This window comes from Lepidochelys kempii, chromosome 6 (genome assembly GCF_965140265.1).
Source record: "Lepidochelys kempii isolate rLepKem1 chromosome 6, rLepKem1.hap2, whole genome shotgun sequence".
In the NCBI taxonomy this organism is placed as follows: Eukaryota; Metazoa; Chordata; order Testudines; family Cheloniidae; genus Lepidochelys; species Lepidochelys kempii.
In genome coordinates, this window is record NC_133261.1 from 106,405,756 (window position 1) to 106,431,763 (window position 26,008).

The 26,008-nt window shown below is 43.6% G+C and overlaps 1 protein-coding gene across 10 annotated transcripts in view; it reads right to left on the bottom strand.

Moving 5' to 3' along the window:
- Window positions 1-17,612, bottom strand: part of SYNE3 (spectrin repeat containing nuclear envelope family member 3) — a 96,346-nt gene extending 78,734 nt beyond the window's left edge. The window contains exon 1 of one of the 10 annotated variants that reach the window (XM_073349571.1): window positions 17,472-17,612. In XM_073349571.1, the coding sequence (XP_073205672.1) occupies window positions 17,472-17,579 (108 nt within the window). In that variant the 5' untranslated portion in view covers window positions 17,580-17,612. Of the gene's footprint in view, window positions 1-16,899; window positions 17,357-17,471 lie in introns of those variants that run through there. The other 9 variants (XM_073349569.1, XM_073349570.1, XM_073349567.1 and 6 more) reach the window with 9 other exon arrangements.
- Window positions 17,613-26,008: the final 8,396 nt, after the last annotated feature.

The following is a 26,008-nucleotide window of genomic DNA, read 5'->3' on the forward strand; positions in this document are numbered from 1 at the left end:
TATTGCTGTTTAGCCAGGGATTTCCCAAACGGGACCTGTGTTTCATGCATCACACTTTTCTGATGCTCAAACTCATTAGGCGTTGTCTATCTCCTGACTTTCTGGAACCTTTGGAAAATAAAATGCAATGTTTTCCCAACTCAGTTCTGATGTCTTGAGCCACTGTTACTGTTAGGTTTGCTAGCAAGTCAAACTGGCAGGATGGCGCCACTGCTACACTGGTTGTAGTTTACACTTCCACCATCGGAGCATGCTGAATCCAGTTTATCTGCTCCTAGGCACAGCCAGGTTGCACTCTCCCTCACACCAGTGTAAATGCAGAGTAACTCCACTGAAGCCAACGGAATCTTTGTGGATTTGGACTAGTGTAAATGAAAGCAGAACCTGACCCATGTCATCTTAATTTGTACTCTACTAGACATGATTTCTAGGATTAAGATGAATGTAAAGATGAAACAATGACTGGAAAGGTAGAGCAAACATGGGGATGGAGAAGAGGAAACGGTCAGGTCTGATTCTCCTCTCACATCAGTGTTACACCCATGTACGTTCATTGACTAAGGGAAGATACTCCTGGCTCACATCCATTTAAGTGAGTGGAGCATTAGGTCCAGGAAATATAAAAGCAAAGCAGGGAGAAAAGAAGAACACTGTAAAGACTCAAAATCCGAACAGAAGAAGTCAGCTGGAAGAGAAACTGTGTACTAACTTAGCCCCCAGAAGACCCCCTATGACAGAGTGCTGGGTAAGAACTGCTGACTTAGCCCTCTGTCACACCAGCTCCCATTAAGGGAAGTAAATTGGAGCTGGCTAGAGAAAACCTGTGCCTAATTGTGGCACCTTAGAGGCTAACCAATTTATTTGAGCATAAGCTTTCACGAAAACTTATGCTCAAATAAATTGGTTAGTCTCTAAGGTGCCACAAGTCCTCCTTTTGTTTTTGCAGATACAGACTAACAGGGCTGCTACTCTGAAACCTGTGCCTAATTGGTGAATGGGAGACAGCTGCCAGAGCAATTAGCCTGGCTTTATATAAAAGGCTGGGAGGAAGGAAGCCAGGAGGAAGCTATAGCTCTTCCTCATCCTGCCAGGGGCCAGACACTAGCACCCACGCTGTGTATGGTGAAAAGGTGGTGGGAGCCCAACCCATAAATAAATGGCACCAGTGGTTACTGAACTCCAGGTTCCCCGAGTGACTTTGTCAGCACAGCAGGGGCAGGAACCAAGAGGCCCTGCAGAGCCCTGCTACACCCCCCCAGAGACTGATAGCTAAAGAAACAGATAAAGAGCTAAGCTAGAAGCTAAGGACCAAATTCTCCTTTCAGCTACAACTGTGCAACCCCAGTGTAGGCAACTGAGAGTATAGCTCGGGGCAGAATTTGGCCACAGCTTGAAAAAGCAAACTAGGGACAGGAAGGTGTGAACATCAAAGAGAAGCATCTTAGGAGTTTACTGCTTCTATGTTCCAAAAAGGAAAATGATCTATTTGGTATTCTGAAAGTGAATTAAGATCCCTCTTACTATCAAGATGATGATTACACACTCCCTACCATGACAGAAGCTCTCTTAGCACAGGGCTGTACGCAGACAGAAATGAATGAAACTTTCTTGCTGTGCTGAGGAGCAAGCCCATCTGTCTAAAAAGAAACCAGCTTCAGACCTTGGGACTACCAAGCTGCCTCAGGGGCAGAGTTCATAGGTGAGCCTCCTCACTGTCCTGTCCGCTCTCCCTTGCTGGGAGTAAATCCACAGTGGCTGTGGGATTTACTCCAGCCCTATAGCATCTGGGCTAAGAATGTACTCCCTAGGAAGGAAGCAAGCTGGGGCAGCTATGTAAGGCTGAAATACACATTTACTTAGATCATAAGTGCTTTGGGCATGGACTGTCTTTGTGGTGTTTGCACAGCACCTAGCACAATGTCTATGGCTAGGGCAATGAAGCACTATGGTGATAAAAATAAATAACAGTAACATTGTGCAGCTGGTTCTACAGGGGAGATACTCCCTTACAATAAGAAGCAGCCTCTGTTGATGACTATCCTAGACTCAAGGAGCTCAGCAGCCACTAAGGCAAAGCCCAGCACCGATAAATTACCATTTATGAGCACAGTTCATCTCAGTCCCAAAGCTGATCGTAAACGGATATTGAGATTTCATAATAATGCTTCACTTTCTGTATGTGCCCCCAAGGCCTGACTTCTCAGTTAATAAAGTTCCCATCCCTTTGGTTTGAAGGAAGCTGTTTTCAGGCTTTGGTTAAATGAAGGTTTGAGCAGGATTTTTTTTTCTTTGCTAGCATTTTCAAACCCATCAGTGTTTCAGCTGGGTGAAAAGCAGCACTGTAAATGGTAACTTTTGAATCTAGACAGTTCTGTGTTCAAACATGAATTCAAGTATTCCTATAAATAAAACTGGTTAGATGTTTTCAAATAAGCCCAAAGTCCACATGCTGCAAAGGAAACACAGGTCATTAAACACTGAAGCCAATGGAGTTACTTAAAGGATTATTTTGGCTCACTGTTTAATCTACCATACTTAAATGATGCCCTGGGCAGACTGGCTTAGTTGCAAGGTAATAATCTGCAACTCTGAACTGCTGCATGGGTTTGATTCCCAGTCTATGGGCTCCCAGGGGGGACAAGAGATCTCATGTTACTTGACCTCCAGTACTCAGGGGACAAGGTTGATGTGTTCCTAAAACAGTTTAGTCTAGTTCTCCTGGGCCACAAAGTGGCTGTGACACATCAGGGCCACAAGAATTGTAGGGTACAAAGCAGGATAAAATTTCTTCAGAGCTCTGTCAAAGACCTAGAAACCCCCTGTTGGGGAGAGAATACTTCTGACTCTGTAGAAATGGTTGTTTCGCAGGACAAAAATATGGCTTAAGTGACCATTCAGCAATATCTAAAGGTGCAGGGCTACTAGACACCACAGTGATGAGTATGGTGTAAACGCTGATCAACGGATTGATGTCAAAGGACTTTCTTCTAAAGGGCTGAAGGAATCCACTATCAGTATTACTGGGTGGGGGAAGGGCGTCACTCAAGCACTGACAAGTGACAAGTCAAGTACCCAACAACAGCAGCCAGCTTTAAAGTCAACCCATCCCTGTTTAAAACAGTGGGATCTGCTGATATTTAGTAATTTACATATTTATATTTAATCATTCAGCTATTAATTACTACTATTACTACTGCAGTAAGGTTCCCAGTCAGGCATCAGGGCGCCATTATACCAGGCTCTGTACAGAAAAAGAACAGAGACAGTCCCTGGCCCAGAGAGCTCACAAAATCTAGGATTCTCACAGTACACAGCAGGTGAATAAACAGACAGTTAGGATAGGAAGACCAGGCAACACTGAAGGGAAGGGTGTTTGTGTCTTTTAGTGACCGTGACATCTCATTTGTCCCAAGTGGCCACCAACATAACCAAGGCCCAGTGGAAAGGAAGATTTTAAGGGGGGATTTCAAAGAGATGATGGTGGCTTTGCAAATTGGGATGAGAAGTATCTTCCATAAGCATAAGGGGTGGCATGGGAGAAAGTGCCAAGGTACTCCTAAGAAAAGCAGACAAGGGGGCTGCCTGGCATAAGGAATTTCAGAGCTCTGCCTTGAGCAGATAATTAACCTCTGTTAAGAGGTGGTCTTATTACCATTACCCTCATTCTCTTTTCCCTCATGTGTTTTATCTCACTAACTATGAACTTGTTGATTCTAGTCTTAAATTAGATTATATGCTTCCCGCGGCAGGGACCACATCTTTGTATGCTTTGCACTTTGCCTATCATCACAATGGGGCTCCCACCCTGCCTGACTAGAACCTTTTGACGCTAGCATAATAAATAATAATTTTCAAGTATCAGACTGATCTTGGGCACTTTGCCTTCAATCTTCAAGGCTTTTAGAGAAGCAAGTTTCCCATGTTTTGCTAGCCAGATTCACAAGCCATTGTTGCAACCTGGAAAGATAGGAAAAGGAGTTAATTCTGCACTGAAAGTGTCTTTAAAAAATGTCTCTCTTGCGGACAAAGTGGGTGTTCTAAAGCAGAATGGGATTTAAAGCTTTGATGCTAAATCCACATCTATTTCTTTCATTCTGGAGCATGTAAGGCTGAGGATCCTCTCTACACAACAGCGCCCTACATCACCTGTATGTGAAGCACTTTTTATGCCCTCAGCACAAAAATTAATAGAGCTCTCTTGACCTCTACTCTGAAAGTATGGGGTGAAATCCTGGCACCACTGAAAACAACAGGAGTTTGGCCACTGACTTCCATAGGGCCAGGATATCACCCATGATTTCTACAGGCTTACAAGTCAACAATTATAGTTCTCCTTGAGTTCTTTCCTTCTGAGCAGGAGATTGAAACTAAGAATGAAGCCTCTGATACATTTACTGAGTCAGCCTGATGTGCTACATATTTTACCTACAAACCAAATGCCAAACCCCTTGTATTTACTACCTGAACTATAGAAGATTCTTGCTGATTTACATAAGAAACATCATCTACATTTGTCAAGCACTGCTGTCTACCAGAAATGTAGCCACTACCACAGAGACTGAAGTGCAGCCATGCAATGAGAATGGTTGCATTAAGGAAAGTCAGTCACTACAATTACAGAAAGAAAAGGAGGACTTGTGGCACCTTCAAGACTAACAAATTTATTTGAGCATAAGCCTTCGTGAGCTACAGCTCACTTCATCGGAAGCATTCAGTGGAAAAAAAGTCCTCCTTTTCTTTTTGCGGAATCAGACAATCATGGCTGCTACTCTGAAACCTACAATTACAGAGAATTTATTGCTCAGGGAAGTCACTGATCTGACAGCTCCAGAGGTTGGTTTCTTCTGTTCATCCACAGAATATGTATGGCATGGGCAAATTTCCTCACACTGCCCTGCCATTAAATTGTCTTGAAAGGACAACAGGATAAGTCACTCTCCAAACATATTCTGCCCTTTGCCTCTCTGCTGAGACTGTCAATAGGATTTTGGTTACAGTGTATATAGGAGTCCATTGGGAACTGGACTGAGACCAACTCATTTCACATAAGTCCCCACACAGTCATCAGATGGAAATGGCTTTCAGTCACTGCTGACCCAGTCTGGATTCAAGCCAATCACCCAGAGGTGAAAGGCTCTATACCCCATTATTAGCAATCTGCCAAGCCATCCAGTCCCCAATGGATGCCTAATGTAGATATCTTAGCTGCAGACATCCAAAGGTTCAGTGCATGTGTTGGCATTATAAAATGCTGATTAGTTCTGTAAAATTGTTTTTTAGTCTAAAACACAATACCCTCTTTTCTCCTAAAATTGCTTCATTATTATAACAGTAAAAAAACCTGGTGTCTGATTCCTTAAATCACATAACAAACAGAGGCTACATTACAATTTAAAAATTACCCTAGCTCTTTAGTCACAATTTAATCTTCTTCTTGCTGCTGTTATTCCAGCCCATGTGCTAGCTTATTTACTTTCTTACAGGCTTCTCTACCGTGCTTACCATCATATTATCTCAGTGTCCCACATTCACAAATGGATCGTGCCTCACAACACCCTTGTCCATTAGGAAAGGATGAGCACCTTCATTTTAGAGAGAGGCACAAAGGAAATTCAGGCCACGGTTTCCAACAGTGACCTGTGATTTAGGGTGCCAAACTCAAAACACATCAGGTATTAGTCTGTGGCAGAGCTTGAAATATGAATCCAGCTCTCCTTGACCCCAGGCCAGTGCCTTAACACATGGCCATCCTTCCTCCCTTAACAATCGCCCACCTATAAATTGTTTCAAGGTTGCTTCACTTCACAATAGAAGTTGACAATATACTCCTTATAAACAAGGTGGGTGAGGATATGGGACCAATAATATTACATCCCCCACCTTGTCTCTCTCATATCCTTGGACCAACACAGTTACAACACTGCAAACAATATACTGCTTGCTCAGGAAAAACTCCCAAAACTTCAATGGGAATTTTACTTAAACAAACAAGTGTAGAATCAGGTCAATATTTATTAGATAAATAAAAGGATTTTCAAGAAGGCTCTTGTTCTCTCAGAGTTAATGTTGTCCTGAGTCTTCTGCCATTTAGAACCATGAAGCATGACATTCAAGGAAACCACAAGACACCATTGCACCAAAGTAATAAATGGGAGGGAATGTGTTTAGTAGTAGGACACAGGACTGGGAGCTTGGACTCTGGACCAGCAGTTCTATTCCTGACTCTGTCACTCAATCACTGTGGCACTTAGGTAAGTCACTTGGTCCCCATGTGCCTTTGTTTCCTCAACTGTAATAGAGATATAATTATATTTACCTACCTCCCAAGGATGTTGAAACATTCATGGGCCTGATTCTTCTCCCATAAAGCCTTGTTTCCCGTCTCCCTTCCTTTCCACTTTTCCCAGTATGTTATCTGTGCAATTTGGATGAGGCCTAGGGTTAGGGCCTGACACCTGATCCAAAGCCCAGTGAAGTCAAAAGAAAGAGTGCTGTGGAGTTCAATGCATTTTGTATTAAGCCCCTGGTCTCCTATTGGCTGTAAAGTAGGATGGACACCAATGGTGATATATAAATAAAACATCAAAACCACAAGGAATTAAGTAGTCTAATAACAAACAGCCTAAAGAGCACCAGATGGGGCTGTGCCTTGTTGAGAAATCATGGCTTTTTTTTCTTGCAGTGCCATTAAGATGTAGGCCCAAATTTATTTCAACACAGAAAGCCCAGGCCATCGAAGATTGTTTATTAACTGAAGGCACACGCACACACACACACACATCACATCACATCACAGCATGACCCTCCCTTACAACCAGTCCCAGCTTCTATGTTTACATTATGCAGACTGGGCTGGATAAGAGGCTCCTGTCATTAAGTGAGGCAGGGCTCCTTAATTCAGCAGAAGTTAAAAGTTCTGCAGCTGTCATCCCAATGAATCATTTCATTGTAATAAAGGCTGTTATCCTGGGAGTAACTCAGTTTAATCTGACGTTGTGACAAGAGTCTTGGTTGTCAGTGAATAGTGCAGGCACAAAACATAAATAGCAATGGCTCGCCCCACCTTACTAAATCCATAAGTCAACCACAGCCGAGCACAATGATTAACAAATCTGGTGTATTTATTGTTTGCACTGGCTTTGTACAGCTGAAAGCTAACATCTTGCAGCGTTCTCAACTCATTTGATGCTCTATTTAAAACCTCAGCTCCTGTGGATGAGCGATTATGTGAGAATCTTCTCTTTCATTTTAAAAGAAAAAGTACATTTCTAACCCACTTGGTTACAGAGAAGAGCTTGTACCCCAAAGGGAAACCCCTGAAAGCAAATAAAAAGAACTTTTTTTTTAATATCACGGCTTTTAATTTCATTATTTCAATAATTTCATTATTGGCTTTTGAACATCTGGGGTTAATAATGCTACATCTTGTTGGACCATATCTAGAATCTCTAATCTCCAGATGAAACATGTCAATATCAGACATGGGCCTGAGCCACAAAATTTAGCTGCAGACCCAAGCTTTCCCAAAGTTCAAGGGTGTCTGGCTCTTGGATTTGGGCCTATTGTTAGTCAATATTGGGCTGAGTCTTAAAGGGGCCCCAACCGAGCCCCCATGTTGCTTCACCTATTTTATGTCTTTTATTGGACCAACTTCTGTTGATGAGAGAGGGCATGTCTACACTACAAAATTAAGTCGACTGAACTTACGTTGGCATATAGCAGCCGCAGTAATTACATTGCTTGTATGTGTCTACACTTTGCTCCTTGTGTCAGCAGTGTGCATCCTCATCAGAAGCACTTGTGCCGATTTACTGTCAGTGTGGAGCATTGCGGCATGGCTTCTGAAAGACAGTAACAGTCGATGTAAACAACACAGTGTCTACACTGATACTGTGTCAACCTAACTACATTGATATTGATTCTATGTCTCTCGTGGAGGTGGCATTATTAAGTCTGTGTAGCGGGGCAGTTCCATCGGTGGGAGCAAAATTTTAGTGTAGACACTTACATCATTGGGTCATTGACCTAACTCTGTAGTGTAGACCAGGCCTGAGACAAGCTTTCGAGCTTACATAGATCTCTTCTCCAGGTCTGGGAAACTTAATGAGAATGTCACAGCTAAATGTAACAGATTGTTTAGCATAAGTAGTTCAAGGGACCAGAAGTTGGTCCAATAAAAGATATTACCTTACCCATGCTGTCTCTCTAATATCTTGGGACCAACATGGCTACAATAACACTACGTACAACTATTTTATACAGGCAATTTAATGGAATCCACAATTAATTGAGGGCAGAACTATTTAGATGTTACAGGAGCTGATCTGTATTCACAAAAGGAAGCTGGTCATGAACATCTACTTGATATTAAGTCAAATAGAAACACAACTATATCAGGCTCGAGAAAGCTGAGATGTAATTGGACCTCAGAAAGATTTATTTTAGCATTAATGTCCGCCTATCAAGTATGCCATCATAATAAGGTAAGGCCTGGTTTACATTTAAAATTTTGCAGGCATAGCTATGTCAGTTAGAAGTATGAAAAAAAACCAAACCCCAAACACATCCCAACTGGCCTAGGTTATACCAGCAAAAGCCCGAGTGTAGACACAGTTATACCAGAAAAAAAGTCCAAAAAGCTTATTTTATTTGGAGAACCAATATAAACTGCATCTCCACGAGAAAGGTTTGCCAGTATAGCTATATTGGCAAACCTTTTTAGTGTACCCAAGGCCTAAGAATTAAAAAGCCAATGATTTGTCACTGCTAATGTTGATCCAGTATTGGATCTGCCAACCAACCATTTCAAGATGCTTTTGAGCACTGTCATTCAGAGCCTACAGTCTGAATGCACAGACCCAATTTTTACCACAGAGATATCCAACATCTAGTGAGTATTCGCTGTGGAAATGTTTCTCTTCATTTACCCACCTGCAATATGAACAAGACTTTCAGACTCACTCGAATACTGGAAAGTGCAGAAATATTTGTTGCTCAGAATGTCTATCCCCCTTTCACAAAATATAGTTTTATTTTTAAATCTCCTGGCTCTGATTTCGGGCTACACTTGGCACAGGACCCAAGACTGGTGGAGGGAAAAGGTGAAGCACTGCATGCCACCTTCACACCCTGGCTGCCAAGGTCCTGCTTGGCCCTGGCACACATTACAGTCAATTACTCTATAATCATGGGTGGCCCTGGTACATTCCAATGGTCTCCAATTACCACCTCTGCACAGACCACCATATGTGGCTTTTAAGCAACTAGTTGCAAACATGTAGCGCTGCCCTTTTCCTGTATGTTTCTGCATGCACACTTTGCTGTGCACATTGAGATAATTGAGGTCATAATTATTTAGTGAATTCAGTGCTTATGAAAGTGCTGGACTGGAAAGACTTGGAAAATGGAGTCTTCCAGGTACAGTATGGGCACTACCCAAGCAAGCTACTCCCCAAAGTGTCTCAGTGCTGGAGGAACTACTTCTAGATATAAGAGGGTAACTCAATATCTGTGGCCAAATACATTTTGGTCTCTATGCCTGGGCTGCCAATGCAGATGCTAATAAGGACAGTGATTTTTGTAATCTGTCTAATGGGAACTGGATGAGACCATGGTATTTCTTTCACATAAACCACCAACCAGCCATCAGAGGCTAACAGCTTTTGAATACCATTACTATTCCCAACCTGCTGCTGGTCTGCATCACAACAGTAACTGTTCTAAATATTTTTGCAACAAACCACAGTTTGCTCCTTCTCCCAGTTAAAGGGAACATTGTCAAAGCTGACAGCCCCATAGTTTTTTATTACTAATTTTTTGTACTAATTATTTTATTAATTTTTTAAAACATATTTACAGGCATCTATCCAGTGCTCCCCTCCCATAAATTAAAATTTACAACATACACATAAACAAAGAACAGCCCATAAATATATCGAACACAACAGCCTTAACAAAGAGAAAAACTGTCTCACTAAAGACCCCAACAGAGCTCAGGGCCTCATTGTGCTGTACAGTCAAGCACTTGACAGGACACAGAAGACAAGAGTCTTGCCCAGAGGAGCTAACACTGTAAAAGACCTATGTGATGTACCAGGCAATGGTTTGGACATAAGGGTCAAAGACGTTGGACGTAAGGGTCAAAGACGTTGTCAGTGAGATCAGGTCACAAAGGTCATGCAAAGGAAGGCTGTTCAAAAGGAGTAGCCTTTCAGGAAGGATCTAAAGGAGAGGGAGAGAACTCAGCATGTGGGTTGTGGGAGACTGCTCCAAGAGGAGAGCAGCAGGAGCACAGACCTGGAAGGAAGAGGTGGAGGAGGAGAAGATGGGAGCAGAGGAGCACAGAGCCTGACCCTGTAAGGTACCAAATGCTGACTAACAGGAGCTGAGAGCACTCAGCACTTCTCAGGATTGGGTCCATGAAGAATGTGGGAGCACAGGATTAGAGGAGAGCAATGATCTAAAGAGGAGAGTATCGTTACGTATTTTCACAGAAGGACTATCAGCTTTCACAGAGTTTGCTTCATTGTAAATCGTTCGTAAGCAATAATGTTCATGTGACTCACTCAGAGTTAGGCTTTCTGTAGAGATCAAGTTGCTATGGGTAAGTGGTTACATTTTCCCTTGAGACCCAGTTGGCTCACAGCCTTGGCAACAAGAGACTCTGCATTTGTGCACAGCCACTACCCACAGTTTTGAGACCCTTTCAAAAAACACTGAAAAACAACTAATACCGTTTATTATTTCTTTTTTACATTCCTTAACCAACAAAGAATCACTATGTACAAAGATTTTCGAACAGCTTGCAACAGACAAGGAGCGAGAAGTAATGTCCCAAGAAGTAACAGCAAATGGCTCTAACTGGAAAGTGGTGCTATTTGTATTATTTTTTCATTATTTATTTAGCACCATATGGGGGACTTGATGATTTACAGGCACATGAGAAGACAGCCCCGCCTTAAAGAAAATCCTGCAACCCTTACTCATTTGAGTAACCCTTACATATGTGAATAATTTCAACAGACTTCAATGGAATTACTCATGTGACTAAGGGCTACTTGCATGAGTAAAATTTTGCTGAAAGAAGACCTAATGCAGACAGAAATCATAAACAGAAAACAGGCATTTGGGAACAGGGGAGTCAACAGAAAACAAGGGGATAGGGGAAACTGATTCAATGCTGCAGCTTTGTGTTTTCCCCCTTTACAGCACGGATGTGTAGAGTCTTGGAAGTGAGAGCACGGATTCTCAATTGAATGCTGGAGAAAACAGGGAGCTAGGGAAGAATCTTAAGGAAGACGTTGGGGGATATATGCTCAGAGCTGCAAGAGCAGAAGACAGGTTTTGACAGGTTTCAGAGTAGCAGCCATGTTAGTTTGTATTCGCAAAAAGAAAAGGAGGACTTGTGGGACCTTAGAGACTAACTAATTTATTTGAGCATAGGCTTTCGTGACTTCTATCTGTGCCAAGCAAAGTATTGTGTAAGATCATAGTCCACCATATATCAAAGGCAGTTGATAGCGTTCTCAGAAAAGAGCAAGCTGGTTTTCAGAAAGAGTGTGGATGCACAGACCAGATCTTCACTCTACAAAACAGAACAGAACAGTGCTTAGACTGGCAACGGCAACTCTACATAAATTTCATAGACTTTGAGAAGGCGTTTGATAGCATTCACAGGACCAGCCTATGGCGCATTCTGCGGGCATATGGAATTCCTTTCCATATAATCAATGTAATCAAAAGCTTCTATTTCAACTTTACATGAAGTGTTGATCACAGTGAGCTCAGTTTTGAAGTAAAAACAGGAGTACGTCAGGGGTGTGTCATATCTCCAATCTTCTTCAACATTGCCATCGACTGGGTAATGTAGCGTACAACAGAAGACATGCCAAGAGGCATTAAATGGACACTCTTCTCATCCCTTGAAGACCGGGACTTTGCAGATGATGTTGCTCTCCTATCACATACCCAACACCATATACAAGAAAAAACAACTCGACTCAACGCATTCGGACAGCAAATTGGACTGAAAATCAATCGCAATAAGACAGATATCATGACCTTTAATATTGCCTCATCATCACCAGTACGGATAGAGGATTATGTTCTCACCAATGTAGAAATATTCACATACTTGGGCAGCACCATCAGCCAGGCTGTTGGAACAAGCCAGGATATCCGGAACAAAATCAATAAAGCCAGGAACACCTTCAGGAACTTAAATACAGTCTGAAAATCATCAAAATAAAACACCAAAACTAAACTCAAGATTTATCACTGCTGCGTACTTTCAACGCTACTTTATAGTGCAGAATGCTAGGGAATGAGAAAGTATGACATGTCCAAGCTATCTTCATTCCATACAACTTGCCTCAGAAAAATCCTCCGTATCTTTTGGCCCAGAACAATCTCAAACCAAGATCTATTGACACAGTGGAGGATCTGAGCACCATCATTGCCAGGAGGGGCTGGAGATGGATCGGTCATGTGCTTTGGATGGAAACTGATTCCACCACCAGAGTAGCAATAAGATGGACACCTGAAGGCAAGCGAAAACAAGGCCGCCCGAAAACAATATGGCGAAGAGCTGTGGAAGTCGAGCTGAAAAACCTGGGGTACAGCTGGGGAACCACTGAAAGACTTGCCAGAAACAGACAGGAGTGGAGGAGCTTCGTCACTGCCCTAAACACCAGAGGAGTAATACGAACATGATGATGATGATCAAACTGTGGGTCAGGACCCCAAAGTGGGTCGTGACACCGTTTTAATGGGGTCGCCAGGGCTGGTGATAGACTTGCTGGGGCCAGGGGCTGAAGCCAAAGCCCAAGCCTCACCGCCTGGGGAAGAAGCTGAAGCCTGAACCCCACTGCCCGTGGACAAAGCCAAAGCTTCAGCACTGGGCAGCAGAGCTCAGGTTACAGGCTCCCTGCCTGGAGCTGAAGCCCTTAGGCTTTGGCTATGGCCCCTCCGGCCAGGGTGGTAGGGTTCAAGTTTTAGTTCCCCACCACACACACACACACACCTGGGGGGCGAGGGGGAGAGCTCAGGCTTCAGTTCCCCCTCCTAGGGTCATGTAGTAATTTTTGTTGTCAGAAGCGGTCGCAGTGCAATGAAGTTTGAGAACCCCTGCGCTAGAGCCTGTTGAACAGACTGGAGGTAGGATAGGTAAGTAGGGAGAATATAAAGGAGATGGCTATAAGGATGTTGGCAGTGAGGATGGGGGCCAAAGGGAAGTTGCTAGCAATGGTAAGCAACTGTATTTAACGAGAGTTTGGACATCAGGAGAGAAGAGTGGAAGATGGCACACAAGACTGTGAACCTGCGCCACAAGGTGGACAGTGCAGTTGCCAAATGGGACAGAGATAAGAGGGGGAGGATCAGGAGGGAGCACAGCCGGAAAGATGAGAGGTTCCATTTCTGACACATTGATTTTGTGGACTGTTGTTCCATAGCTTTGTACAACTACAACCCCCCAAAACAACGTCTGTTGTTGGAGTACAATAGATAGCAAAGGAGAGCATGGTGATATAGGGTGGGCCTTATGGAGCTGACGCCAAACAACAGGGAACACATTTTAATTGTCTCTGTGGTTCCTTTGCCCCAGTCACTCAACCAACTGACAATTTCAAACGAGTTTCCCTTCCCTGCCCCTTTGGTGGAAGCAACTCCCCTTCTGGAACAATGATTATTTATTCTTCATTTTTACTGGCCCCCGCAACCGTCAGTCGAACAGCGTGGGCAGGATTCCCTGAACAGAGTATGCCAGCAACACATCTACAACACTGGAGTACTGTGTGCCAAGTTGTAATTACACAGCCTTGCTATGTGGCCTTAGATGAGCCATGGTGGCCAAGTAATTACACACAGGGAAATGTGCCTTTTACATTAACCCTTGAGGGCTACGAGTCAAGGCTTGTTCACAATGTAATCAGCTAATAAAGAGGAAATTACACATTGATGTCAGAGATTTAGACTCTTGATTCCAAGTTGTAAAGGACCAAACTGCAGATGTTAACACTGTCTGCCTTCCCCTCTTCCCCCAGCCCCCGGCCACATCTTTCATTTTAAATGAGATTTCATTCTATCAGAGCACAAAATGGGACACTATCATTAAACCTCACCAAAGTGTCCAGGGCAAACTCCCATTTTCATTCCATTGTTACTTTACGTTTATTTACACAGTGTCCTTAATATAAAAGCAATAGCAAAAGGTGATCGCTGATTTTAAGCGCTTAAAGAGTTCTCCCAGGATTATAACTTTATACAACTGTGGAGGCAGGGGGCAGTTTGACCAGGCACCTACAAAAGTGCCACGGAGTCTTTGATGTCTATGTAGTTATTTATATTGCACTCACCGTCATGACTGTCTGAACACTGAGTAATAATACCTACCTCCTACGTAGCACTCTTCATTGGTAGGTCTCACAGTGCTTTACAAAGGTCACAATCATTATCCCCATTTTACAGATGAGGCACAGAGACATGAGGTGACTTGCCCAAGGTCTCCAAGCAAACCAGTGACAGAGCTGAGACTAGAACCTAGGTCTCCCAGCTCTATCCACTAGGCCACACCACCTCCCATAGTGTTAACATCCACAATGTCTACCAGACAGGACTTCGTTTTTACATTTTCATCCAACAGAGCCAGACATAGAAAACTGCCTAGTGAAGAAGAATTAAGGGTGATGGAATCTGGGCTTGCAGTTCTATCACAAACACAGAGCCTGATCCTGCACAGAGAGCCACACAAACCCTTCCCGTGGTGCAGAATACTCAGTGCTCCACTTCAAGGACACCATTTGCTATGGGGTGAGAAAGCAGCCCCCACCACTTCGTTTTCTACTCCCCCCACATTTTTCATAGGTCTGTATTAGTGGTGGGCAACCTGCGGCCCACAAGCGGCCCATCAGGGTTTACACAACCATCAGCAGGCACGGCCGCCCATAGGTCCCATTGGCCATGAACAGCGAACCGCGCCCACTGGGAGCTCCGGGCGGCCATGCCTGCAGATGGTTAATGTAAACACTGTCTCGCAGCCCGCCAGTGGATTACCCTGATGGGCCGCAGATTGCCCACCACTGGTCTATATGCACCACTTCTTCTCCCCCCACCCCGAACTTTGCAGACTAGATAATCAGATATAAGGTTCTATATACTATACAACTTTGACCCCCACCGAATTTTTCTGAAATGACATTGCTGCTCTACTTGGTCACAAGGGGCCTGTATATGTGGAACTGTTTGCAGGATCGGGCCCCTGAACAGTTTCAGGTCTCTGCAGTTTATGCAATACCAATTAAAGATGTTTTCATTTTGTGCTCATGTTGCAACTCCAAACAGATTGGAATTTTTAAAGGGAACTCCCAGCTAGCCTAGTATAGTTCTCAGTTTCACTGTACTGACCCCTTTCAGAGTAGCAGCGGTGTTAGTCTGTATTTGCAAAAAGAAAAGGAGGACTTGTGGCACCTTAGAGACTAACCAATTTATTTGAGCAGAAGCTTTCGTGAGCTACAGCTCCCTTCATCGGATACATAAAGTAGAAAATACAGTGAGGAGATTTATATACACACAGATCATGAAAAAATAGGTGTTTATCATACACATTGTAAGGAGAGTGATCACTTAAGATGAGCTATTACCAGCAGGAGATTGGGGTGGGGGGGAATACTGACCCTACCCCATGTTTGGGGAGGAGGGGGGAGCGGATGTTCAAATGAATACTACCACTAAGGACTGTACCACAGTAGCTCTCACACCACCCGCAGGGCTGCTTGGGTTAACTATAAATACATTATACTACACTATGTCCATGTCCAATACCAGAATGCCATTGCACTACTCCTCTCCCTCCCCTCCTTCCTGCTGACTGACAGGGACCTGCTGAACGCAACAGAGTCTGGGTGCGGGATAAAAGACTGAATGGAGCCTCAGGAATAATATTAGCACCCCCAGGATTCAAGCGCAGGGCAAATCCCACCAGTTAAGTGGTCCTCAACCTTTCCAGATTACTGTACCCCTTTCAGGAGTCTGATTTGTGTTGTGTACCCCCAAGTTGCAACTCACTTAAAAACTACTTGCTTACAAAATCAGACATAAAATTACAAAAAGTGTCACAGTACTCTGAAAAATGGCTTACTGTCTTATTTTTACCATATAATTATCAAATAATTCAACTGGAAAATAAATATTGAACTTACATTGCAGTGTAAAGCGCACAGAGCAGTACAAACAAGTCACCCTCTGAATGAAATTTTAGTTTGTAGCGACTTCGCTAGTGATTTTTATGTAGCCTGTTGTAAAACTAGGCAACTCTCTAGCTGAGTCGATGTACCCCCTGGAAGACCTCTGAGTACCCCTGGCTGAGAACCACTGCACCAGCTGGTTCCAGGGAAACGCCAGGGGCAGGAAAGAGTTAAGCTCTGCTGCCACCCAACTTGGTGGCTTCTCCTCTCACGTCGAGCGCGACTCACTCATTTCCCCAAGCCCTGCAGTGATGCTGGAACAATTTGTATTGGGGGGAGGGGGGGGCGGAAGGCGGAAACCATGTATTTGGGTTGTTATTACTACTTCAAGCCAGGGGATGCAGCACTCCCCCTCCCTCCCAGCACTCATAAAGCGCGGCTCCCTACGCTGCCCAGAAAAAGTTTCTCCAGCAGAAGGGGGGGGGGGGGGGACGACACAACGTGCCAATCTCTCCTCTCCACTTGTCAGCACGCGGATCCTGCCTGCCGTGGCCTGGCCACAGGGCTGGGACCTGGAGGGCTCGCGGCCCCAAGGCGTTCAGCAGCAGCAGCGGCGAATGCGAAAGTGACATGCAGAAGAGCAGAGCTCTGCCCAACTCCAGGGTACCCCGCCGTGCTTGCGTTCCCCCTTCCCCACAGCCCGAAAGGGGTCACTTACCCAGCAGGGGCATGGGTGGCGGGGGGCTGCTTGGGACGAGCCTCTGCAGGAGGAATCCGGGAGCAGCCGGCTGCTGCAGTGGCGCCTGCAGGGTTTGAAGGGCGTTTGCGGAGGCCCCTCCTTCACGGGCTCCCTCCCCGCCTCTGTCCTGTCCCCGACCGGCCTGACACCGCCCGTCCCCGCCACATGCAAGCCAGGGAGGCGAGAGCAATGGCGAGCGGTGCCCTGCCCAGCAGCGCCGATGCCCGGGCTGGGTGGCGGCAGCCGCCGGCTGCTACTCTGGATCTTCTCCAGCTGTGTTGCAAACATTCCTTCCGGCCCGCGGGTCCCCCGCCCACTCCAGGGGACGCCGCGGCAGCCAGCAGCTCAGCCCAGCAGTCAGCACCCCCTCCCCGTGCCACGCTTGTAACCCGGGGGGCACGGAGCCGCGCAGACAGCGGCAGCCCGTTATGTAACCTCGTCGGGGGGCTTATGCAACGGGCAAGCTCTGTGCGGTGCACAGGCGTTCAGCGCTAGCCTCCGGAGCGGCTGGCACAGAGCGAGGGAGCAGCTTTCAACTGTGTCACACTCACATCAGAAAGCCAGCTCCCGCTTTCAGCATTGCCTTGGCACTTTCGGCTGACGAACAGCAAAATCCGTTTGTCGGGTAAGCATGGCTTCTCTGCCTCGTCCCTGCCCATCTCCTCCTCCTCAATCCCGCAGCGTGTGTGTGATCACACACCCCCCCCCCCAGCTCCTTTCCAACGCAACAGATTGCTATGTCATACACACGCAGGGTTAGGACTTCATCCTGGGAACAAGCAGAAGGAGAAGCTGAGTTAAGAGGGAGAAAGATTTTATTCCAGCTAGAGTCTCCTCTGCAATGGGCAGGGCATTACAGGGTGAAGTAAATGAGGTTTGTGGTAACCTACTTCCAAACATCATAAGGCCCTACACACAGCAGGTAGGTTGTCTGACTCTGAAGGGCCTTGCCTTTCAAACTCAGTTATTTTAATCCAGCGTTGTGCACATCCAAGAGCTGTGTATTACTTTAAAAGCAGCATAAGTGTTGGAACCATGCACTTAACAGAGCAGGCTGTTTTCTCTTTATACCTTTTTCATACACCGCTTTTGAGAAAGACATGGTGACCTTACAAAGCAATTACAGGCGCATCGAGGACTACACACACTACTGTCACAAGGGTAATCAATTCCATCTCAAAAATAAGAACAGCACCTTCTATTTTAATATCCATGATTATTGTTTGTTACAGTAGCACCTCCTTGCTCAAACCAAGAATTGGACTTGATTGTGCTAGGTGCTGTACAAACACAGTAGCAGATGGTCCCTGCCCCACAGAGTTTATAACCTAAATAGACAAGACAGCCAAAAGGAGATAGCATCCTCATTATGCTAATGGAAAATTGAGGCAGAGTTAAATCTCCAGTCTTACAAAGAGTTATATGCTAAACTTAACCAGTATGGTCAACATCAAAAATTCAAAAAGCATTACTCTTGTCTCCATAAAGTCACAAGTCTGGCTTAATATATGTTTCAATTCCCTTCTGATTTTTTAACCTTGACACTCTGCATTTTTGTGTTTTTCTCTGCAACCATGAGGACTAGAAACTTACTTTATAAAAAGGCAAGAGTCTCATATAATCACATGACTTCAGGAACAGGGGCTTTATGGAAGTCACCAAATATTATGAGACTAGTGATAAAATCATGAAAGTTGGCAATGCTGCTTTATACTTGGGACTAGCCCCATTGAGACTACACAAGCAATCTGCAGCAGACCTGGAAATTGGACTCAGGCTCTCAGCCCCAGACCAGTTCCTTAACCACAAGGCTATCTTTCCTCTTGAATTACTGCCCATAAAATAGGCTAATAGTTTCAAACTTAATCATATAAACCAATAGGAAAAACAATTCCAGTTTGTCACAAAAAACAGTATCAATAAAACAATTCACTTTAAAATATTTATAAAACAACCAAAGCTCATTCAAGTAAGAACTAAGAAACTGAAAAACATAGACTGTTGTGATGGTCACTTCCATTCTCAATCAAGTTACCATATGCATTTGATCAAGATAGATTATTTACCCTGCAAACAAATCTATTATGCTTCTGCCCATATTATATATATATTTATATAAAAACAGAAAGACCAAAGTGTTTTGATTTTCCAACAGTATGGTAGTCTTTGTTTACATAACCAAATAAAGGAGCCAAGGCAGCAACAAACCACACTGTATCAAGCAATTCCCGTTCTGTGGCAGGGTAACGCTTTTCTGTATCCTCATAACATAATTGAAACAAAAATCAAATGAATACATAGAACTTTGCAGTACAATTATTCATAAGGTTTAAGTGAGGGTGCATTCCTAAAAGAAACATTGGGGCAAATCTAAACAGATGAGGGTTTTGTTTGTTTGTTTGTTTTGGTTTAATGTTAGATCTAAACTTTCCATTGCTGGGACACATCCACTACAAGATTTCTACAATCCATTAAAAAAGTATAGCCAAAGTGACTGCATTGATCCCTGAACTTGCTTTTAGGTGTGCTGGATTTAATAAAAAAGTATATTTTGCATGTAGCTTATAAACTATTATCTACATCTATAACTAAATAAAACATACTGGCTAGCAGGGATGTGTATCACTGGTTTAGATTCATAGAAAGTTAGGGTTGGAAGGGTTGCTGCTACACAGGATCAGAATTGCTCAACTTCACATCACAGGCCCTGAAAGGTATTTAGACAACTAATCCTCATGGATTTCAATGGGAATTAGGGACCTAAATACCTCTGAGATTCTGGGCCCACAAACCTCTGGACTAGTTCACTGGCCCTTGGCAGTAAAGTTCCAGCACACTGCTAAAGGCTCCCCCGCCCCTCCTCCCCGGAACTTCTGCCATTGTTTTGGAAACCTCCCTCCCCACCTGGGAGTGACAGGGTTAACTTACTAGCTAGTGTGCCAAGGGGCTGAAAGGAATATGGCAGCATACAGCGTGGCCAGGCTTCCCAGGCCATCTTCTACAAAATACTAGAGGCCAAAGTCCACATAGCACTTACAGAGGAGCTTCCACAGGCCTGGGTGAAGGGGGTACAGTGGTGCAGACGTGACAGTGCTTGTTCCATATCCATGGATCCATCTGATTTTCTTCCCCTTAGCCTGTGCAAACGGATACACCCTGAAGCAGTATGGGCTCCGTGTGTGTGTCAAGATTGATTAATCATATTTTACTCTGTATCTACATCTACACTAGAAACGTTGATTCAGTCACCATTATGAGCAAAGGGGCCACCCTAATGGAGGCACTGACTCATTTGCTAAAAGTCCTGCAGATAAGAAATGAAGTTACACCCGCTGATCTGTTAAGGCAGAAAAAGATGGTCTAATGCATTCAGAAAGATTTCCTTTGCCATTTGAACCGCCCCAAATGGTCAGTGTTCAGAGATACACTTTGAAGGTTGTGTTGTCTTTACCATTAAATCAAAATGTTGATTGCATTGAACTTCTAACATTTTCCAATGTTGATACCAGATTTTGAATTATTAACCAAGTTACACATCTGATTGGCTCTTGCCATTGATGACAGTTTGTGATATGCTTAAGTATAAAAGTCATTATCATTGTACAGACAACCAACATGAATATGAGTCCTCATGCTTATAAAAGCAGTCTGCTATGCAAACAATGGAAGGCTGACCTCAGCAGGCTATCACTTCACACCTAAAAAAGTAAGGAGGGATTAAATGATTAAGGATGAAGTACAGGGGTGGAGAGCCTGTCAAAAAAAGCTGAACAGCAGCTCTCTTTCTAAATATATATTTTTTCTCTCCCCAAAATAAAAGTCTTCTCTCACTGGCAGACATTTGTGGTTTGATTTAATGTGCAGCAGTTTCACACATTTCCTGTGACAGGCAGAATGCCTAAGAGACTGGGTGGAAAGCAACAAACAGTTGCTGGCAAGCAATAGTAACATTTAGTTTGACACGATTTGATCTTTAGGCGGAACCTGTGCAGCATCTTTACAACAATGCGGAGGCATTTGTACCACAAGGTAACTGGGCTCTTCTCTTTTTAGTGCAATACACCCATTTGCACATTCTGGTGGTTGATGACAAGTAGACATACAGAATCTATGAAATTCTGATGTTTCCCTTTATGTTGTTTGTGGACAGGGATGTACCCAAACCAGAGAGAACTGCAATCCTTACATTCCTGAAAACTATTATTCAAATGTTAATGAGTCACTTGGCAGACCTGAAAAAGTGATGTAAGATGTGAGAAGCAGGCCATTTGTGTGGTGTACCAATGATACATGTCTTTGGAATGATAAAAACTGTAACATCAGGGCTTTTCCTGGCATAGTGTAGATTTTAAAGAATGTTAATATTAAATCAGTCTGTTCTTTGATGCCGCACATGGCTGTACAGTGGACATTCAGAGGATGTCACTAGAAGAGGTTAAAGAAAACTTCTTTCTCTACTGGGAAGGGAACAAAAAGCCGTCTAAAATCCAAACACAATGGGTCAAATCCTCTGAGGCACTGCTCACATACCTTGCGCACTCAAATATTACACTCACTAAAACAGGAGTTTTGTTGCTGCAAGGAATATAAGTAAGTTTGGACCTTTTGTCTGAGCAATCTTGGTAGTGCCACTTAACAGATGATACCCAAATCAGGTACAAAGGATATCTGTTAAATCCTTTTCTCCTGGCTGTCACGGATGTCCAAAGAAGCAGCAAGTCCCTGTAGCATCCTTAGGTGTGAAGAAAGTCTAGCACATACCAGAAGAGAACACAGTGGACAAGATCCTCAGCTGATGTAAATCAATGCAATTCTATTGAAGTCAATAGAGCTATGCCAATTGACACCAGCCGCAATCTAACTCAATTACACTTACACAGTTATGGGCAAAACAGTTTTATTACAACATATGGTCTGCACGCTAAGATTCTTCCCATGAATATAACATTTGCTTCAGTCTGGCAGTATTTTTGAGTGTACACACTGTGTAGCAACAATCTGTATCCATATTTTGGAGATATTTGAATCTTTCAGGACACTGAAAATATTCATAAAAATAGTGGTCACACCCTTGATCAAGTTCCTCCTACTGGACACTCACCATTGTTGAGTTTTGATCCACACTGCTCATGCATGTGCTTTTATGCTTCCCATTGTCTGGGCAGGCTTTAGTCAAGGTCTCTGGGTTCAGCCCCTCTGACACACTTCCTGGACACAGAATCTGTCTGATATCCCTCTTCTGGAAGGCCCAGAAATGCTGAGTCCCTAAGACACCACGATAGCTGAAGCACCCTCTTATGGCACTCTGGTTTATAATTTACCTGATAGTTGTAGCAAATAGACACAGATTTTGCAGGAGGATACCTAAAACAATCACACTTTACTTTAGGCAGGACAATATATATATAAAAAGAAAAGGAGTACTTGTGGCACCTTAGAGACTAACCAATTTATTTGAGCATAAGCTTTCGTGAGCTACAGCTCACTTCATCGGATGCATCCAATGAAGTGAGCTGTAGCTCACGAAAGCTTATGCTCAAATAAATTGGTTAGTCTCTAAGGTGCCACAAGTACTCCTTTTCTTTTTGCGAATACAGACTAACACGGCTGTTACTCTGAAACCGGAATATATATATAGATTCATAGAAAATAAGTACACAGTTCCTTGCCTCTGTTTCCTCACCACTCTTGAGAGTTCTTTGGGATTTGGTCACAGTCCTCGGGGGAGTGTAGAATTCTTCCTCTCCCCCGAGGTGGGGGTTGTTCCCCAAGTTTTACTATTTGTTACTACCATAAGTTTAATGCACAATAGGATTATGCACATACACACAATCCCTTAAAGTGCTTCTCTGGGAAGATTTATCCTTCTCAGTCTCTATGGAATAGTACCCAGCCTGTATGTAGCACATGCCAGCTACTTCAAGTTGAAAAACAAGGGATAGTCCCACAGTATCCTTCAAATTCCCCTTGAGTTTTTGCAAAAACAGTCTGCAATTTGCACAGCCTGCAGCAGTTCTAGTCCTCTTCTCCAGTAGGGTGAGGAGCTGCCAATCTAATCCAACAAAACTAGCAAAATGTCTGAAACACAGTCCTTATAGCAGACGCTTATATTCTTCATGTTGCTTCAGCCCAAGTGTGGCTCCCACTCCTATTTATAAAGTTCTCTCCCTTCCCTTGAGTTCCCATTGGTTGCTCTTTTGGAGTGACTGTGCATGTGACTTGCCAGGTTGCTTGCCCACAGTGGAAATTACCCAAATAGCTTCAAACAGCTAATGAGCACACCTAATAACTGCCATATCCAATTCCTGGATGGTCTGGCCCTCCAGCAGAGTTACCCTATCTAGCTCCAGCAAGTCTTCAGGCACACAAGTGAGATTAGGAAGCTCATTTAAACTTCATTTTGATTAACTTCTGGTATTGAAGTAACAAACTGAAGTGGCTTGAGTGGCATCTAGAACCCACCAATGGAATTATTTCTCTTTATCTGTTTTCCATTATGTTCCCTGAAATGTAAATAAGAATGACATATAGTGGCTTTTATGGGAAACATTTGGTCTGCTATTCATGAAATTGTATTAATGTGTAGGTTCTCTCCTTAAAGATATGGAAGGAACTCTGGCCTGAAATGTGGCTTGAGAATACATAAAAAGGGCAGACAGGTCACTGTAATTGTTTTTAGAAGTATAGATACATAGATTAAAGGTGGTTGTGAGCTGTTTCATCTTCTGTAAGAGGTACAAGGGCTTAAGGCATGAAACTACTTTTGAATGTTAGCCTAGCAACAAGGAGTAAGTGGTGAGTCTTGTCTTCTGGATCACTAACTCTTAAGGGCAGCAATTGTCCTTTCTGGTTACATAGTGACTAGCACAATAGCATTATGACCTGGCTAAAGCTACTAGGTGCTGCTACAGTATAAATGATAACTCTAAACTAGATGCTCATAAAAACAATAGGAAAAATGTGTTACATCACAACTCTTAACATATAAGCATCTCGAAAAATCACAGAAACAACACTTCAATTCCCAAAGCCAAGTTAGTTGCCAAGGCTCCCTATACAATGAATAGGGAGAGAGAAGCCAGCACACTAGGCTGGAAGCTGCCTAAGCTACCCAAAGGGAGATGTTGACAATGGGCATGTGCTAAGCCTTGCCCCTCTCTCAGAGATAGGTGCTTGAGTCTGGCCTGCAGGGAGGCATCTATCTGTTAGTGATCCACAAAGAGGAATTCCTCTCCTGGAGGACAGGACAGCTTGGGCACCTAAAGGATTTCTTGTGGGACTCCACCTGCCTTGTTCCACACAGACTGGCTGGAGGCAGAGATGGTGTCACCCACTTTATGACTTAGCCCAGAAGTTAGCGCACTTGCCTGGGATGTGGAAGATGCAGGTTCAATTCCCCGCTTCTTCCAGCATGGGAGAAAGGATGTAAACAAAGGATCCTACCTCTCAAGCAAGTGTTCTAGCTACTGGACTACGGAGTCATTCTCACATACTCTCTCTCTCTCTCATTGGCCCAATGACAATTTAAGTATTTATTCACAGTGGAACACATGAACAAACACCTGTGTTCCTCTGGGTTGTGACTTGCTCTGGGGTTTAGGCATCCAGACATGTAGAGGGAGGCAGCAGTGCAAATACTCAGAGGCAGAAACATAGGCACCTAAGGAACTTTTACTCTGAAAGTGTAGGCATCAAGTAAGGTTAGCTGTGTACCAGAAGATTTAGCAGGAGTTTTGTGAATTGCAGTGGAGCCAAAACTGGGACTTAGGTGCCTAAGTACTTTGTGGCTCTGAGCCAGTCCCTCAAAACAAAATTGAGAACTGTGTATCCTCCCCACTCTTTCCTCCCTTATTTACACCAATAAATGCTGCAGTGGAAGCATGTGGCTTAGAGCCGCAAACTGAACAGAAACAATGCCACTGAGAAAAGATGTTCTCTTTACCTCAGTCTGCAAATTAAAATGACACCTTATCTGTAGTATTTGGAGAAAACATACAAAAAGTATAACCAACCGTTAAGTAATAAGGAGCAAGAAACTTGAACTCTCGTCACCACAGAAAAGTTAAAAATTTGGTACAATAGAGATGACATCAAGGTAAAAAAATTAACAAGGGTCCCCTACAATGAAGGAAAGGAAAAACTTTCCTTTGTGGGGGGAAAGGAAAAAACTCCATCTTGGTCAAACCTGATCAACTCAAGTGTAGTTTGGTTGTATGCATGCCAATAAAGAAACCTCAGTGATGAGTCTGGAGTTGAATTGATTGCTTGGATTTCAGACAACTGGATAAAGCATTCTCCCAGAACTGGATGAGGTGTTCTGAATAAACCGAGTTGGAGGGAACCCTAACCCATAGAAGTCATTTATATTAAGTTCTGTGCATAAACAACATATAGGAAAGTTTATTTTACTGAAATAAAAGAAAATAATTCTGGCATTTGCTCTTAAGTTCAATGGCAACCAACGGCACTCCCCTTTTCAATTTATTCACTCACAATACACAGTGATAAAGGAAACATTGCTATCTTGGTCTTCCTGACACGCAACTCCCGAGAATCCTCCCTCCACCTATACTACTCACTCAGCTGTCAAGCATTCAGACTTCAGATAGTACAGTTTATTGTTATTTGTATGCAGTCTTTCAACTAGCAGGAAACAGGTGCAAGGCCAAAGGGCTCTTGCCGGCTCATGTTTAAACATTGCAGTTCCTGAAACAAACCTTTATTTCCACTTTCCCTCTTTGGCATATGTGCCTTAACCCTTCCGCTGCTGCAGCTCTAAGCTAGAGTGGAATGTGGTAATGTTCGCTTGGCTCATCAATGCCTCCATGTGAAGAACCTGATACATCTGGCAGCTGCATAGAACATGCACTTTTCTCCACTTGCCTACAATGTCTGGCAACAATCAAAAGCTAAAACTAAAGCAAATATGTGTTGAGGCCCAGACGGCTAATGGTTTAGAAAGGAATCCTGGCAAATAAATATCAAAGGCCATTTGCTTTACTGTACTTATAAAGAACAAGTCCACTGTCAAGGGGAAAGGGATAGTTATTTCATAATCCAAAACCATTTCCAGGATTTTGTGTACAGG